This window comes from Vulpes vulpes, chromosome 12 (assembly GCF_048418805.1).
Source record: "Vulpes vulpes isolate BD-2025 chromosome 12, VulVul3, whole genome shotgun sequence".
Taxonomy (NCBI): domain Eukaryota; kingdom Metazoa; phylum Chordata; class Mammalia; order Carnivora; family Canidae; genus Vulpes; species Vulpes vulpes.
The window spans coordinates 126670884-126689569 of NC_132791.1; the positions used below are offsets into that span (position 1 = coordinate 126670884).

The following is an 18686-nucleotide window of genomic DNA, read 5'->3' on the forward strand; positions in this document are numbered from 1 at the left end:
TTATTCTGATTTAGGGGGTATATTTTCAGCTCATAGTGAACATGATAGTTGATTGAAAATTACTTCCTGATAATACAGACATAATCACATCTAGTTTAAATTTTTATTTTTAAAGATAAAGTGAATCATTCTGTAAGTCAGTGCAAGAACTACTATATATTCAAAGGTCTACAAGCCTTGAAAAATGACTTATGTAAGGCCAAACAATTATTTTGATTTATTTGAATTTCTGGACTTTTTTTCCCTGAGTATTATTTTAATGACTTGAATACAGTTGTTTTGACAGATGGATTTATCCTAATTTTATTATTAAGCAGGTTGAAAGGTGCTAAATTGACTCATGAGCCAATTTCATGATGAGCCTGAGTGTAATTTCATTTTGAATAAAAAATGTTTCTCAGGTTCATTTCTCATTGATCTCACTCATCATTTCATCATTGTCTTTAGGAAGTGGCAAAGTGGGGCATAATAACAAAGATTTCTGTTCAGAACCATGAATTTCACACAGGTTGCCAACCATATTCAAATTTGCTCATATGAATGCAGAAATTCAGCATAGCTAATATACATTTCTTGTTCCTTCTCTTTATCAGATAGTAAATTAACTTTTTTTGTGAACCTACTATGTGAAGAGCACTGATTAAAATTTTAATTTTGCAGGTGATGGAAGTCAAGGGACAGATGATCCATGTCCCAGAATCAAATTCCATTTTATTCTTGGGCTCTCCATGTGTGGACAAGTTGGATGAACTCATGGGCCGAGGGCTGCATCTCTCAGACATCCCTATTCATGATGCCACCCGAGATGTCATTCTGGTTGGTGAACAGGCAAAGGCACAAGATGGCTTGAAGAAGAGGATGGATAAATTAAAGGCAACTTTGGAAAGAACTCATCAGGCCCTGGAAGAAGAAAAAAAGAAAACAGTGGATCTTCTGTATTCTATTTTCCCTGGTGATGTAGCCCAGCAGCTGTGGCAAGGGCAGCAGGTGCAGGCAAGAAAGTTTGATGACGTTACCATGCTCTTCTCGGACATTGTTGGCTTCACAGCCATATGTGCCCAGTGTACTCCCATGCAGGTGATCAGCATGCTGAATGAACTGTATACCAGGTTTGACCACCAGTGTGGATTTTTGGATATTTATAAGGTAAAGGGGTTTAGTTATACTTACACACAAGTATTTTTTTTATCATAAGTGATCTTAAATTGCAAGGATACAATTTTCTTTGTAAAGTTAAACTTGGTAGTAAATAATGGAAATCTCTTTAATTTAGAAATTTTAGACAGAATACAAGTATTCCTGTTTAATGGGTACATGTCCATTATAAGTCAGTTTATAGTATTGACTAATAGGTAACTGAATCATAATATTGTTTAGTAAGTAAAAGGCTGTAGAGCTCCTTCTCTAAGTTCATTATTATTATTATAGAATTAAACTGCTGAGTTCCAGACAACTTTTCACAACATAATTAGTCTTTCTTAGAGAACAGGATTCCAATATGACCTAAGAATTTTTATTTGACAATTAATATGAAAAAGTAAGTTATGTTAAAATATGCATTGCATTATCAGTAAATGATGATTAATCAGTGTTTTGCACTGCATTGTCAAATAAGGCAAGTCCTTCTAATTCTGAAGGAATACTTGTAAATATTCTATCTATTACCAAATGACCAGTGGTTTTTAGTGGAAGCACTTTACTTTTCCAAGCCAAAGAGTGGAAGAGCTTTGAAAATGGGTACCAGTTACCATTTTTGGGGTCTGATTTGGTGAACTCCTTATGAATTTATTACCCAAATTGGGGCAATCTCTTGAGTGATTCAGCCTCTTATCCACCTAATGAATAACTCTGTAACTTTACATAATTTCCCATGGATTACGCATTGTTGAGGTACATGGTTTTTTTATATGAAGAACAGAAAGTACTTTGAGTATAAACAGTAGTGAACTGTAGGCTTTTATTTTCTCTTTACTAATCCATTTACACTGCTTTCTTTTTATAGTATGATCTACACATAAGAAGACTTGAAAGAAGCATTGTAGTTTCATATTATTATCCCACAGGGTGTTTTCATTATGGTGTTTCTCCTTTAGAGAAACATGTTCTCTAGTTCCATTATGTATAATGTGTAGCTGATGCTAAATATTTTAATGAGTCTCTTTGGAGGGGTGAACATTCAGTGTGTGGTATAAGCAAACTTCCTTATAATGTATTGTTATATAATATATGGCAGAGGTTGCCAAATATCTGATCCTAAATCAAAGAGACATGACAGTGAGTTTGCCACTGTTACACTCGGTCATTTCCAGAAGGTAGAGCAGCTTGGCCTGAATCTGCCAGCATATTCCTTTCCCCAGACCGAGGGCTCTACTGCACTAATCTCAGCAATGACCAACCTCCTTCCTCTATGAACCCCTGATTTGCTGTGTTAGCTTTCTCCAACTAAAGTTGTCATGTTATTTTGGCCCTAAGCTCTTAAAACTAAATGAGAATGATAAACAAATAACTAGATTCTCCTTTGAAAGAGCAAGGGAATCCCTAATTTAATATAAGCATCAGGTTTTGAGAAAAAAAAACATGATGTCTTCTGAGGGTACTACCACTTCGAGTTTGAAATATGGATTTCACAGACATCAAGTTTCCTTTCGCTTGAGATAATATAGGATACCTCATTGTAAAAGAAAATTTATGGGACTATCCTGCATGATCCTCAAATTTTTCTGTATGTTTTTTACACCATGGATAGTTCCATAAAGTAGTAAATAATTATCAGCAAGTTTTCAGTTATAAAATGAATTTACTGTTTCCCTGATTCTAAGGATTGGCTTTCCAGCCTTCATATATAAACAAAACATTCCTGGTTCACATATTCTCTTAAATTCAACTTGCTTATGAAATTTCAGCAATAAGTTTATAAAATAATACAATTTTAAGGCCAGGTATTTTTAACATACCTTTGGTGCTGGTATGTGTTTGTATCTTGAATAGGTGTCTGTGGCAGGTTTCATGTTCACTCAGGTAATGGGGGTTGAGTGTAGAGTTCAGACAGGGAAACACGTTATGTGCTAAAGCAGAGTGATGATAGGATGGACAAAGAGAGAGAAAGACAAAATAAAGAGAGAATATTACCCTTGCATCGGATCAAGCAATGTACACTATAGGAAATTTATTAGGAGAAACACAAATTAGAAATCCTCTGAGTTACCTAATTTGAGATTTCTAATCCTCATAAGCAGACTAGCTTATTTTCTAGAAAATTTACACGGTGCTATTTTTTACCATGAGCTATCTGCTAAATTTTTAATGACTATTAAAAAAAATTCTAAAGGTGGTAGAATTTTTAAAGGACCATACACCTGCTGATTTCATAAAATTAAGACTTTTGCTGGACTTAGAGTCCATTTAGAATTTTTGTGGAATAATTATACCACACAGAAAAATATGGTGGAGCCCACTTTTATGTTAGAAATGTGAAAGGAAACCAAGTAGAGCTGAATGCCAAGAAAAACGCATAAAGAGTTCCCCACAGGGGGGCATTTAAAGTCTGCCACTGTCCAGTGAGACTCCAGTTCCCAAACTGATGGTTGTCCTTTTCTTGATCATCATTTTATTCCATGTTTACCTATCATTTGGGAGGATGACACAGTGATAGATTATAATTCCAGGGGTAGAATTCAGCTAAAGTAGGCTGTAGTGAGAAATAAACCTTCTACAAAGAAGGAAGTGTAAGAGGAAGCTATAGATTTTACTGTGCATGTTTCAAGCATTTAGAAAATTAAAATCTTTACAATGCTTGGCTGCCAAGATGTTACAGGTATATGAATACAAGTAAAATCTAGGTAAATTGAAGGAAGCATGGGTTATAATTTTTATCCTCTTATAATTAGAAAAGTAAATATTTAGTAAAAAGTCAACATAAAGAGTGCACAGTTTTTGCTCCTCTAATTTTATAGGGTATAGAGAATGAACAAAGAACCAGTAATTCTAACCTTTCTTATTTTTGGCATATAGATGATAATGATGGCATTAGATATTGAAGCAACCTAGTGAGGGTTTTACCTTACTTTATACTTTTGCCTCTGGCAAGCCCATTAGTTAGAAACAAGGGAGAAGCAAGAAGGGTTAGTGAGCCCTTCATGCTTCTCTCACTCCATTGAGCCAAGGATGCAGTCCCCCAGTGCTATCTTAAATGCACTTCTTAGACATCGCTTCTTCATACCTTTAAGCACTTTGTAAACTGCACTTTTCTCCATTTTGTCACCTATAAAGTTAAGATGCTAAATGTATCCACTTCAGAGTTACTGTATTTCAGTGAGCTGATAGAGGCAAAATGTTTATAACAGCAACTGGCGTGTGGTAGTGAAGTACGGGGAGCAGGCATTGTTAGTTCTCAGACAAGTACATCTGGACATACAGAAATGTGCCTATGAGACTACTCTGGGTGTTTTCGTATGTAGATAACAAGAGTGTACTCTGTGCTTATGACAAAAGAATAAAATATCATCTCACTTAATCTCCCATGATTAACAGGTGGGGTAGTTTCATTATGTCCATTGAGAAAGGTTAAATAATCCAGACAACATGACTCATAAATCAGTATTTTAACGAGAGCTTGTCTGATTCTAAAGGCTATAATATTTTCATGAGTCTGGGCTATGATCTAGACAAAGATAAAAGAACAAAAACAAATAGTGGAACCAGTTTTAAAACTATGTCATGTCATCAGTAACTATAGTTAGACTGTCACCTGTTGAAGAAAAATCCTGTGATCACCTTGTCCAAATCTGCCCACTTCCCTTCTAGTAGCAAATAGTTCAGAGTTTTGAGAAGCTGTGTTTACAAGTTGGGGGCTCTCAGGGTGCCTAGGTGGCTCAACTGGTTAAGTATCCGACTCCTAATTTCAGCTCAGGTCATGATCTCATGGTCACGAGATAGAGCCCCACATTGGGCTCTGTACTAGGTGTGGAAGCTGCTTAGGATTCTCTCTCTCTCTCTGCCCCTCTTTCCCTGCTTGCTCTCTCTCTCAAAAAAAAAATTGGGGACTGTTCCATCTGCCATTCTCCTTTTTGATCAGAAACCAGTAGCATCTTCTCTCTTCATTACTTTTATGGAGAATAACATACCAAGAATAGAACAATGGGATCAGTGGTCCCAAGTGCAGGCCATGGGTAATATAATTTTAAAATAATAAAATGAATAAAAATTTATTTTTAAAAATAATTTTGCCCAGGCAACTCTTAAAAATAGTAATAAAATCTTTTCCTCTTTTGTGGCAGGGGTAGAAGAAGCATTTCCATTGCAAACCCCAAACTTGGTTTGCAGAGGTTAGTGAAGTTATACATTAAGTATCACTGCCAGACTTGGGTCGGAGAGAATGGGTAGAAAGACAAGATGGAGTAGTCAGAAAATGCCAGATTTGTTAGATCAAGGAACTGGTGTTGAGTATCTGAAAAACAACACAAAGTTCATATTGACAAGGGAATGGAAGTATTCTAAGCTCGTGTGGAAAAGCTGAGGGTAACAAAATAGCAAGGAAGAGGAATCCAGACCCATTCTTAGGGGAACAAACCTTTGGGACTGAGAACAAGGATACAGGAACTGGAAACAAGGCATTGTGTCCAGGCAGCAAGTATGAGGACAAGCATCAGGACAAACAGATACAGAGCCAGAGTCTTTTCCCCGTCCAGGACTCTTAGAACCAGGGGATGCATAGGTTCCCCTCTATAGAGTCAACAGGTAATATAATAATGCAACTTCATCAAAGGAAATAGATAACCACTGAGCTTTTAAATGCTGAAACAGGAGTTAGACCCACAGAGGAGCTAGAGTCAGCAGGTTAGTTCTATCCATTCTTGAAAATGAATAGAACATATTTGGAGACTCTTGACATTACTATAATTTGAAAATTGTGAGATAGCTTGAGTCCTGAAAATCTCCGAAAACCAATGGAGACACTATTGACTTTGTAACTTCCAAACTTCTGTAAATACAACACAAATAAAAAGAGCTAGAAAGCTGTTAAGATCATATACATTTCATATAATTTATATAAGTAGATTGTTCTGTTTTGGTCTATTAACTATAGAGTCCTAAAATGTGCATCCTAAAATCAATAGAGAATACAGAAGTACACAGTGATAAATATCCAAGATAGTAAGGTTTATATATCAGATGGACAGAGTTCAATCTTGAGTAGGCACATTAATACCTCAAGGAAACAGTCATGCTCCCCTTTGGATTCAGACGTCTTAGTGAAGACTGTGTATACTTTGCACTATCAAGCTAGTGGTTTGTAAATTGGATAAGGAGCTATCCCAGACTAAAATTCCCATCATTAACCTACTTTGTAGGAGCTGAGAGCAGATGTTTCTCATATAAACTTACCAGGCTACAGAACTCTATGCCTCGAGAATTTTTTTTTCTTGTCTTTTGACCAAATGGAGCTACTACAGCCTTTGTCCACTGGACCTTCAGCCAGTTTCCAGAAAATGAAGCAGAATCTCAAGGATACACTCTAGAGTGAATTGGATTCAGCAAGAAAAATACTATAAATACAAGAAAAAAAATACTGAAATGCCTCCCTTCCAACTTTGTTTGTTTTGTGATAAAATAGCCTTTTAAAATACTTAAGTACTTAGGTTATTCTTGGAATTTTAGAAATATGTGTATATCCTCTAACTCCATTTCCCAGCACTGAATGCCCATTCCATATGGTAAATACTGAGTGACTGGTTCATTCCCCCCCTCCCCAGATTTACATATTTTCTGCTTTAATGATCAGTACACATACATTTGAAATTAAAGCTAACCAAAGATTTATACTAGTCCTCAGTGGTTTCCATCAGCATCAATGCCATTGATTTTTACTAGAAATGAAGTCACAGTGTCTTCTCATACATCTAGAAAACAGGAATTTCTAAAGTAAAAATATGTGTGTATAGATATATATATATTTTTCCACATCATTCATTCACTCATCCAATAAATATTGTTGCCTCACTCACTTGATAATAGGGTATGGCTCCTATGGAAGCCTACAAAGTGCTATGGAAATTCATATATATATATTTTAGCCCAATTTTAATGAGTAGAGAAGAACTAATTTATACGCTTTGTAAGGTAAGGTGAAAGTCACAGATAAGCATTCTATTCTGATATCTTTTCTACTAGGGGGATTGTATTGTCACTTTCAAAATACATTAATGCCCTAAAAATTACCTGATGAGGGTTTTGCCTCATTTAAATTCTTGCCTTCAGCATACTTAGGTTGGAGATAAGGGAGAAACAAGGGGAAGGGTGGATACTTTTCCATGTTCCTGACCTGTATTCAGATAAAGCTGCCAAGCCCCAGTGCTACCTTACTATATGCTACGTGGAGTTCTGGTCCTTTTACATTTAACCTCTTATTTGCCCTCTCTACTTGAGTTTTACCATCTGTAAATAGACTAATTTCATCTACATCATAGTTATATTTTATGAATTTTTAAATGAAATAGGCATAAAGTGTTTATTGCAGTGTCTGGCCCATGGTAGTAAATATAGATGCCAACTGTCCTTTCTCAAATAGGTGTTTCTGGGTATAGATGGTGAGTGGGTGTGTGTTTTATATGCACATGCTTATAGGTGCATGTGTTTGTATATAAATACGGTGTAGCCAGTGATTTTTAAAAAAATATTTTATTGGGCAGCCCTGGTGGCTCAGCGGTTTAGCGCCGCCTTCGGCTTGGGGTGTGATCCTGGAGACCCGGATCAAGTCCCACGTCGGGCTCCCTGCATGGAGCCTGCTTTTCCCTCTGCCTGTGTCTCTGCCTCTCTCTCTGTCTGTCATGAATAAATAAATAAAATCTTTTTAAAAATATTTTATTTATTTGATAGAGAAGAGGGGAGAGCTCAGAGGGAGAGGGGGAGGGAGAGGGAGAAGCAGGCTCCCGGCTGAGCAGAAAGCAGAATGAGCCTGGGGCTCCATTCCAGGACTTGGGATCAGGACCTGAGCCAAAAGCAGATGCTTCACTGACTGAGACATCCAGATGCTCCTAACCAGTGCTTATTAGAGATAGATAAAATGTTAATTTGCTTGGGTTCATTCTTTCAGGTCATGAGAATTACATTGTATACCACAGAAAGTGTATGAAAGGAGGATAGGGAGAGAAGTAAAAGTAGGGCTAAGAGAAGCCCCCTGATATGCATTGTTTGTAGCATCATCACTGGGCCCTCTCAGATCCTCATTCCTGAAGATGAGTCCATCCATAGTCTGTTTTCATTTTAATCCGAATAAAGTGTAACTTATAAAGATGACAGTATTTCTTTCAGTAACATTGACTCTCCCAATGTTATGACCAACACTAAGAAATGGAACCAAAAATGTTTTTTTATGTTCTAATCTGTCATCCTGAATGGTTTGCTTTCTACATTCAAACATTTTCTTTCAGTGTTGTGACAAATTCTGAAACAGAGAGAAGGGTAAAATAACTTGGATTACCACTCAGAAATCAAAATTGATGAAGTGTCTTGCTGACTTTATCAAACAAAGTGTTTGAGGGTGGTTCTTTTTATCCTTAATGATTTTTAATCTTCTAAAGAGTGGTGGCAGCTGCTCAGAGATTGACGTTTTTGATTTTTACACTACCAGGTGTTATGGACTGAATGTTTGCATCCTCCCAAAGTTCATTTATTGAAACCCTAACCCTCAATGTAGTGGTGTTTTGAGGTGGGGTCTTTGGAAGGGTAATTTGGTTTGGGTGAGGGAAAGACCCCATGATGAAATCAGAGTCCTTATAAGAAGAGGAAGAGACCAGAGTTCCTTCTGTTTCTGCCAAGTGAGGACACAGGGAGAAGGTGGCCACCTGCTAGCCAGGAAGTGTACCCTCACCAGGGAAATGAATTAGAGCACCTTGATCTTAAATAACCAGCCACCAATGCTGTGAGAAAGTCCTGTTTTTTGAGCCATCTAGTCCATGATATTCTGTTATAGCAGCCTGAGTGGAATAAGACACCAAGAAAATCTCTACAAGTCTAAAAACAGTCTGGAAATTTATAAGTCTCTAGCAAGTTTTCTTAGTATATGAAGCCCATGTTGCTAGGATTTCCTGTATCTGTAAGGGTAAATGTTACTCTATGGTATAAGTGAAAGATTTTTCACTAGCCTTTATGCAGTTTATGTTATTACAGAGTGCCTGTCTTTTGTGTATCAATCAGCTGTAAAGAAGTTAAGCTCTGAGCTCACCAGCATGTTTGCCCTTGTCACCAACACCTTTATATCAGGACATTGTGAGAACCTAGCTTTTACTCCGTATATATTTTGCCATTTTAAGTCTACCACCTAGTCAGTGAGTTACTCCAATATGTTAACTTAAAATTTTCACTTAAAAACATCAATTTTTTTCTTTGTAAAAAAATGTCATTACATAATCATTTCTGTTACCCTGAGGCCATTTAGCAGAGGAATTCTGGCAAGCTTTAGAATGTGAACATGTCAGTTATAGTCACATCAAGGTTTGTAATACGTGAGTATAGGATGAGCTTACTAAAATGGAAATTGATCTTCTAGATAGGACAGCTGTCTCTCACTTATCTGATAGGGTAGCCGCAGTGCAATCTGCAAATCTTAATTGGATTGTTTCTGTTACCTTCCTCACCAAACCTCAATTAATGTTTGTTATAGAGCATAAATGTAATACACAATTCTCTCACTTTTTACCCCTTGAAACACTGATTTAAAAAATGCAAATCCCTGAAAACAAAATGGAACTTAAAAAGTGGAATTCACATATGCTAAATATAAACTGTGTTCTAAACACAGTGCTGAATGCCTTAATTGGGGTATCTTATTTATTTTCCAGAAGAACACTATTACATTGGTGTTCTTTCATCCCTTTTGAAGATAAGTTTTAGTAAGTGGCAGAGATGTCATTTGAATTTAGCTCTGATTCAGCTAAAAGTTTATATTGTCGAAAACAGTGGTTGAAATCATTCATGTTTCAGATAGCTACCATTCCTAATTAGATGCAGAAGTAGGACCAAAGATTGTTCTAGCTTTTATATATGTATATTTCAGAAATTAGTATCCTGCATCCAGTAGTTGATAATCACAAGACAAATTTCATATTGTTACAATGAGAACATTGGGTATGTCACAGGACTATTGAAAGAGCAATGAAAACTAATAACCAAAACTCTTTATTATGAACACGAGGCTCTTGAAATAATAGTTGGAGGATGAGTTTGAGTTTTTAAATTGTGATTTGAATTTTAGCCCAGAGTTAAGAATATAACTAGGTCTCCCTTTTTTTAAGGCAAATCTGTACTGTTTTTTAATATGTGTTGGACTTCGTAAAGACTCATTCTCTTTGGTTCTAGGAAGCTAAAGAGAATCTTTATGCAGAAGTTAAAAAAAATACTTTAAGCACAATAGAATATACTTATGAAAGTTAGTGTTCCCCAAGATGAAATAGATTGGTTAGAGCTCTATGTTCTGCTCACTGGACTGAATCAAACACAATCTACAATCTTTTGTTGGGATAGGTAGAAGGAAATCTCAAAAGGTCACTTCATTCCATGAGATTCTACAATTCTAAATATTCCATGTTAGAGCTATACGTAGTTGGCTAGGAAAATGTTCCCAAAGTGAAAATTAGCCCTGGTGATTCTCTATTAATAGATTATTCATATATGGCAAATTTGAAATTATTTAGATTTATATTTTAAAGATTTTTTAAGGTGGAAAAGTGAGATTTAACTTTGTTTTCTGAAATTCAGGTATTTGATTATAAATGTATGCATATTTTGATGCATTTTTCAAGCCTTGAAATTGTTAATAGGACTTCTAATAATCTAGAAAACTAAGAAATCAGCTGAAACAAAATTCTTATTGGACTGCTGATCCAACTATGTGTGTGCATGCACCCACATGTTAGAATGTATGAAAGCTGCCTATTAAAATAATGCTGTTCTTAAGATAGTCCAAAGCAATATTTTTTAATTTCCTATTTTCCTTGGATACCCAAAGTTTGCTATTATATACATTTCTTTTCAACTGTCATGGAAAGAAAACTTTGTGCTTCTCCCGTTTTCCACTTAACCTAATTTCATTACTCATGTCACTGCCTCATAGTATGGCATATTTTAGCCCTCTGATGAAAGGAGTTTCTGTAACTCTCCCAGGGAGGCCAGATTAGACTATTGAATTTGCTTATGACTGTGTAGTGACATCTAAGCAGAGGGGGAAGCATATTAGATATCAATCCTGAAAAGCTAATTTTAATTCTTTGTTACTTAATTAAGTTAAATCACATACCTGTGCTTACCTTCTGCTTCTACAAAGTGGGAACAGTAGTACTGATCTAACATTTTTGTTGCAGTTGGCACATAAATTGTGCTCAGTAGATCATTGTTGTTGGGATTTTTTTCTGTCCATAAATTCAAAGTAATAACACTATCTGCAGTAAGTACCTTGTGAATTAATGAACAGCGCAAGCAGCTGACTCCATCCTCACTGAAAATAAAGAAGACCAGGGACACCTGAGTGGCTCAGTGGTTGAGCGTCTTGGCTCAGGGCATGATCCCAGGATCCTGGGATCAAGTCCCTCATGAGGCTCCCCCCGGGGAACCTGCTTCTTCCTCTGCCTGTGTCTCTGTCTCTCTCTGTGTGTCTCTCATGAATAAATAAATAAAATCTAAAAATATATATATTAAAAAAAAAAAAAAGAAAGAAGACCAGGGCTAAAGAGTGCCGTGGGAAATTTGCAATGAAGGGAGGGAAGAAGAGTGTCTGAGTTCATTTGGATTGGTGTAACAAAAATACCAAAGACCAGATAGCTTGTAAACAACAGAAGTTGTTCTGGAGCATCCTGGTTCTGGGAGGCTGGGAATTCCAAGATCAAGGTGTCAGCAAACTCAGTGTCTGGTGGACAACTGGTTCCATTGATGGCTGTCTTCTTGCCGTATCTTTACATAGAAGGGACAAGGATGCTTACCTTCTGTGGTCTCTCTTATAAGGACCCTAATCTGATTCATGAGGGTAGAGCCCTCCCAAAAGTCTCGATCATTTCCCAAAATTCCTATATCCCAATATCATTACACTGGGGATTAGCTTTCAACATAGGATGTTGGGGCAACATAAACACTAAATCTACAGTAGACATTGATATTTTGTTGAATGCCTACTATGTGCCAGATATCATGCTAGGTTTCTTTATATATGCCTATTATTTATTTTTATCTTCAACAAATAATTATTGACCACCTACTGTATTCTACATGCTAAGCTAATAAGCATTGGAGCATAGTGGTACTTAAGGCAGACATGGTCCAAATCCATAGATGCTTATAACTGATTATGGGGGTTGAACATTAAACAACAATTACATAGACAGTTAATAATTAAATAAAATTATGGTTATCACTGGAGAGGTATAAAATTATTTAATCTTTTCAGCATCCTTGTAAAATAGATATTATCTGCCTTTCACAGAAGATGAAAATGAGATAAAAGGTTATAAAGAACTTATTTGAGGTCACAAAGATGGTGGATTTAGCATTGCTCAGGCTTTTTCCATTAGAGAAGGGTGCTTGGTGAGGTCTCAAGACTTCCTGATTCTACGGAGGTCCATAACTTTGACCAACCACGTTTACCTATTTATACCTTAGAGAAATGTTTCTTGACCACATACTGCATGTCAGGCACCACATGTAGTAGTGAGCTAAGTCGACATGACACCTTCCTCCATGAAGTTCACAGTCTAATGATGAAGACAGTGATTAATCACTACTCAAAAAAGATATTAACTACCATAGAATGACTGAGAAAAATTACATGGTGTTAGCCTGTGAGACACCTGATTTATTCTGAGAGCTCAGGAAGGCATCCCTGAGGAGATATCCTTTAAATAGAGGTCTGAAGGATGAGAAGGAACTAACTGGATAGGAAAGAAGGTGGGAGTCGAGGATTCTATGCAGTGGGGTCAAGGTATGTAAAGACTGAGTCAGAAAGGAACATGATGAAAATGGAGCAACAAATGAAGATCACCATGGTCAAACTTAAATAATGCAAGAGTAGCACAAGATAGAGATAGAGAAGTAGATAGGAGCTAGAACCTATAGGTGTTTTAGCTATTCTAAGGATTTTGTTCTTAATTATCAGAGCAAAATGAAGTCATTGAAGGATTTTGAATAGAGGAGTGACACAAGTAGATTTACTTCATAAAAATCACTTTAAAAGTGATGTGGGGCATTGATCTGAGGTGAGGAGTTAGCAAGAGCAGAACATAAGGATATTATTGCTGTTGTTCAACTGAGAAATGTTGGTAGCATTACCTGGGCTGGCAGGTGTGTATGAGAAGCTTGTGTCAATGTTGGAAACATGATGGAAGTGGTTAATTTTGTCTACTTAATGGAAATACTTCCATTATTCATGCAAATCGCCTGATCATCTGAATATGTTCTTGATTTGGTGTTATGTAGGCTAAATCTGAGTTGATTGTTAACAATAACTTTAATGTTGAAAGATAATTTATACATTATCTTTATTGACCTAGCTCTTAATAGAGGTGTTTATAATACAGTTTGACTCAGTCATAATTCTCTAAGCATCTAGTATGTTAGCACTTTATTAGCCCCTGAAGGACTTAAAAAGATAACTAAGATATTATCCTTGCCTTCAAAAGTAAATGACCTAGTAATCTAGACAAGATGAGAACAAAGTATAAAGACAAATGACTGCAGTGGCAGATATGCTAAAGTCAAGTTTTACTGAGTTTCTACAAAAGAAACCATCAAAATGTCTTTCATAGAGCCTTTACCATTTTGCATTCCCAACAGCAAAGAATGACTTCCTGTTGCTTTAAATCCTTGTCAGCATTTGGTGTTTTCAGTGTTCTGGGTTTTGGCATGTAGTGGTGTCTCATTATTGTTTAATTTGCAGTTCTTTGATGACATATGATGTGATGCATCTTTTCATATGTTTATTTGCCATCTATGTTATCTTTTTCGGTGAGGTGTCTATTAAGGTATTTGGCCCATTTTTTAATTAGGTTGTTTTCTTATTGAATTTGAAGAGTTTCACGAGTCCTTTATCAGATAGATCAGTCTGATATCAATATTTTCTCCCAGTCTCTGTCTTGTTTTCCTATTCTCTTGCTATTATCTTTTACAGAGTGGGAGGTTTTAATTTTAATGAAATGCCATTTCATTTTTTCAGTTCATTTCTTTCATAGATCATGTTTTTGGTATTGTACTAAAAAGATATCACCGTACCCAAGGTCATCTAGGTTTTTTTCCTGTCTTCTAGGAGTCTTATAGTTTTCCATTTTACATTTAAATCTTGATCCATTTTGAGTCAATTTTTGTGAAGTTCTGTGTCTGTGTCTAGATTCATTTATTTCACATGTGGATGTCCACTTGTTTCAACATAATTTGTTGAAAGACTATCTTTGCTCCATTGTGTTGCTCCTGCTCCTTTGCCAAAACTCAGTTTCCTATATTTATGGGAATCTACATCTGACTTCACAGTTCTGTTCCACTAATGATTTGTGTATTCCTTCACCAATATCATTGTGTCTTGATTACTATAGCTTTAATGTAAGTCTTGAAACTATTTACTTTTGTGACATCAACTCACATTATTTAACACTCATTATATGTTTACTGAAGATAAAGCAGACATTCACTGCTCTCCAGGGACAATGTTTAAGGTTCTAGCAAATCAGGAATCCCTTTTCTTGAAAATAATAGACTCAATAATTATTTTATAAAGAGAATGGATGATTCAAAGTAGAACAGTAATCCTGCGTATAAACATGGTGGTGGGAGATACAGAATATATGCAAAGAACTTCAAGTCATTCATTTTTATTGGAGCATAGAGTAAGTTAAAACGGTAGAAAGGGTGCCCTGTGACAAGACAGACTACTGGACAGCAGAAAGACATTTTCAGTTGTCTGCATCTAACTTGAAGATTTAGAAAGAAATTTTGACTGAGTATTTCAATATTTTTTTTGTTTGCATGACCCAGTATTTGATAACTTTTATGGTAAAACCTGGGGCCTGACAACAGCATTTTCCACATGGTTGAGAGTGGAGTTTACATTGATGGATCTATTGAGCATTTTATCAGGAAAAGAGCTTTCTTTGATAGGCAGTCATTTGGAATCTATTTTCCCTCATTTGGGAGTAGTTCCCAGGCCAAATCACCATTCTATTTATATCCATGACCTCCTTTCCAGTGCTGTATCAGCTAAGCGCTGTAGAGACATCCTTAAAAGAAGTAGTATTTGGGTCAGAAAATCAACCAAAATGAGTATAATTAGACATTTTTTTTAATGAGGGATTTTTTGAAGTAGCTTTATCAGTAAATCCTTAGTTAAAGTTGTTTCCATTTGAACTGCTAAGCCATTATACGCAATTGACTTGGATATATTTAACTGAACTCAACAAACTTTCTTTGGATCATTGAATACCCACTGTGCCAAATGACTCTCAGAATTTTAGGTGTGTTGGCAGGGTGGGAGGGATGTCTGGGCTAGGAGTTGTAGTTTAAAGTTCTGATACATAAAGAAATCCCTGGAGAAGTTTACTGCCTACGGGTAGGGTGGAAGACAAAGCAGGAGTATATGGAAATTGCTGGGGTACAAGAGTAGAAGTGCTTTTCTTTTCTTTCTTCCTTTCAAGAGCTCATTGGGTCTTTTAAAAAAGGTGTATATTTGGTTGAATGTTGTAGTGTTTTTAGCTCACATAATGTACCAGAAGTCTCCAAACTTTGGAAATCATAAAATATTCCTGAGAGCATGTGAAAATGCAGATAGCTGGGTATTACACCTATATTTTGATTTAGTAGATCTAGTTGTGAGACCTCGGGGGATCTCATTTTTAACAGGTATCCTTTGGGTGATTTTTATGTAGGTGGTCCTGAGTTTTGCATTTAAAAATTTGACAATTCCAACCTATAAATGTAGAAGTTAGACGCAATTTAAAGCATTCAATAAAACTATTAAAGACCATCCTACTACTATGCAAGGGTCCACAGATATAAAAAGTTAAATATCTAGGAGAGAGAGAATATAAACACACACACACATGCACACACACCCTCATAAACCAGCATGATACTGGGCTAGAGAGAGAAATTTATCCATTGGGTATGTGAATGCCAGTTACCCAGAAGTAGGGAAAGAAGACTTGAAAGTGAGGGCTCCATCTTGAGATAGCCTTTGTTTGTCTAGTTTGCAGTGTTTGGAATGTGCCCTAAAAACTGTGTACCCACTAAAGTAGAAATAATTCCTTCTCTTTGTGAAACATCTTTCAAAATAACGAGCATATCCATGACGTTTTCAAGGCTTCAAAAGAGTAAATAAACCTGGTTTCAACCCATCCTCTGAGTCAGGATCTCTGAGGATAATCAGGCTGTGACTTTAAAGCTATTCAGGGGAAAACAGCAGTCCACTGGTAGAAATGACAGGAGACTTTAGGTGCACATGATCTTTTATTTTCCGGAGAGAGTGCAAAGAGTGTCTGTGGATGGAGACGCCTCTCTCTGAAGTGCCAGTCTGGTTAATGACTGTGCCAAATGAGGACTTTCAGTTCCTGTGCAACAAGGGGTAACAGGGATAGAGAGTTAGAAGTATTATGAGGTTACTCTAATGACTCATCACACCTTAGTTCTTCTTGCCAATGATGGTACAGGACCTTTGCAACATTAACTCATTAATACATCAAGATTATTTCCAGAATATCAACCTTTAACATCATAAAATAGGACCCTATAATGAAGGTGCTTATATTTGATGACTATAAGATTATTTACAAAAACTAAAAAGGACAGCTTAATAATTTTGCTTTCTGTATATTGTATAAGAAAGGGATAAATACATGGAGGTGGATTCCCAATATAGTGTCTAAATGAATATGCTAAGGAGGTGTAGGCTGCTTCTTGACCCCCATGGGAGATAGAGGCTTTTCTTGCTCAGTTGCAGTTACTGTTCTGTCTAATCCCAGGAACTAGGATCATGGGTGCCCCCACCTTTAGAGTTGGGTGGCAGTGGTGTGGCAATAGCCAGGTTATCCCATCCTGCCAGCCATCACCTATGAAGTCTCATTTTTGTCCTACACCTCTGGAACTGGTGAGTGACCTACTTTCAGGAGTAAAGCCCCCACCACCCTGGGATCATGACTTGAGCCAACAGCAGCTGCTTAACTGTCTGAGCCACCCAGGCGCCCCCAGGGTCTTCTTTTGAACAAACTCTTACTGCAGAAACAATGCTATTATTAAAGGATATGATGAGGTCAGATCTTCTGGACAAGTGTCATTTATTTCCATTCTAAGCGTAGGCTCAGGAATTCCTGCTCTATGTCCTTCATCTGCAGGAGCAAGACATCACCTGTCACTTCTTCTTCAGACTACAGCCTCCCTGAATCTGACACAACTGCTATAATTGCTAAAGGGGAACTGTGGCCCAATTCCTATAAAACTACCTACTGTGTGAAGGGAAACCAGACTACTTTCTGCAGGGCAGCCCATGGAGATACTCAAGTTATTTGGGTACTAGTGTGATTAACTTCTACCTTTGGAAATTGGTCTTGCTCAAGATTACTTGCCATCAGTTGTTGGACCTCTGCTTGGTCGACAGTGATGTGCATCTGCTGGCCTCTCTGATCTGTGGCTCACCTGCTCCTTCAGCTCTCTCATCCTCAAGATATAGCTTTTATGGACATGGCCATCATTTTGTCTAAGCCAAGGAAATGATGTTAAAGACATTCATCTACATTTGTCTCTGTCAGAGCCTTCCCACCTGCTTCTAATGTAGCTACTAAAGGATCATATTTGAAGAAGATCATTGTATCTTCAAGAACCACAACCTCAAGAACAATGAAAAGCTGGGTTCATGTGTAATGTCTGTGGCATGTTGCTTATATTCCAGGGGATAATTTCATGGCCTTAAGACCTCTGTTTGGCCACCACGACCTGAATTTTCATCACTGGCCCAGAGCCCTTTCATCCAACCTTCTGAGTATCTGGGTAAACAGGGACATTAACAGCGGAGAGCTGCTGACCCTGTTTGAGGTAAAGGGCAAAATGTAAGGGACCTCTAAATCTACCCAAGTCCAAAGTTTTTCCTGCTCTTTGCTACTGGTAAGTCTTCATGAAGGCCTGTGCCATGCTCTACCTTTTCTGGCCATCCTTTTGGACAATTTGTGTCCAGACCACCAGCAACCCCACTGTCTAGTTTCTAGGTGATGGAGAACTTCCCAATCACCTGTGGACTCAGGCTCCCTACCAACTACTAGAAAATTCCTGTCTGGCTCTTTTCAGTCATTCAGGAACCATACCTAATGTCAGATAGGTGATTGGGCTGGCACGTGTGGCTCCATGCTTTCAGCAAGGGTGATCTGATATCAGGTGATTGGCTGGTAAGTGTGGCTCCATGCTCTCAGCAAAGGTGAATATGGTTTCCTTCCTGGGAATCATATGTTTTTAGCCATAGCTAATGAGCCCATGAAGAATGTGTCATATTTCTTAGGCCCCCTTTGCCCACCTGATTGTGATGGGCTGACCAAGTGCTCTGTGAGATGCCAGGAGAGAAAAGACATGTTTCATTTGTAGGCTTCATCTGTCTACCTATACCTCATTCCAACACCTCTCTTCTCTTCTCTTCTTCTCTTCTCTTCTCTTCTCTTCTCTTCTCTTCTCTTCTCGTC

The 18686-nt window shown here is 37.2% G+C and overlaps 1 protein-coding gene across 1 annotated transcript in view; it reads left to right on the forward strand.

The window, feature by feature from the left end:
• Positions 1-18686, forward strand: part of GUCY1A2 (guanylate cyclase 1 soluble subunit alpha 2) — a 319325-nt gene that overhangs the window by 187093 nt on the left and 113546 nt on the right. Inside the window, exon 5 of the mRNA XM_072729914.1 lies at positions 661-1146. Within this exon, the coding sequence (XP_072586015.1) occupies positions 661-1146 (486 nt within the window). The remainder of the gene's footprint in view (positions 1-660; positions 1147-18686) is intronic.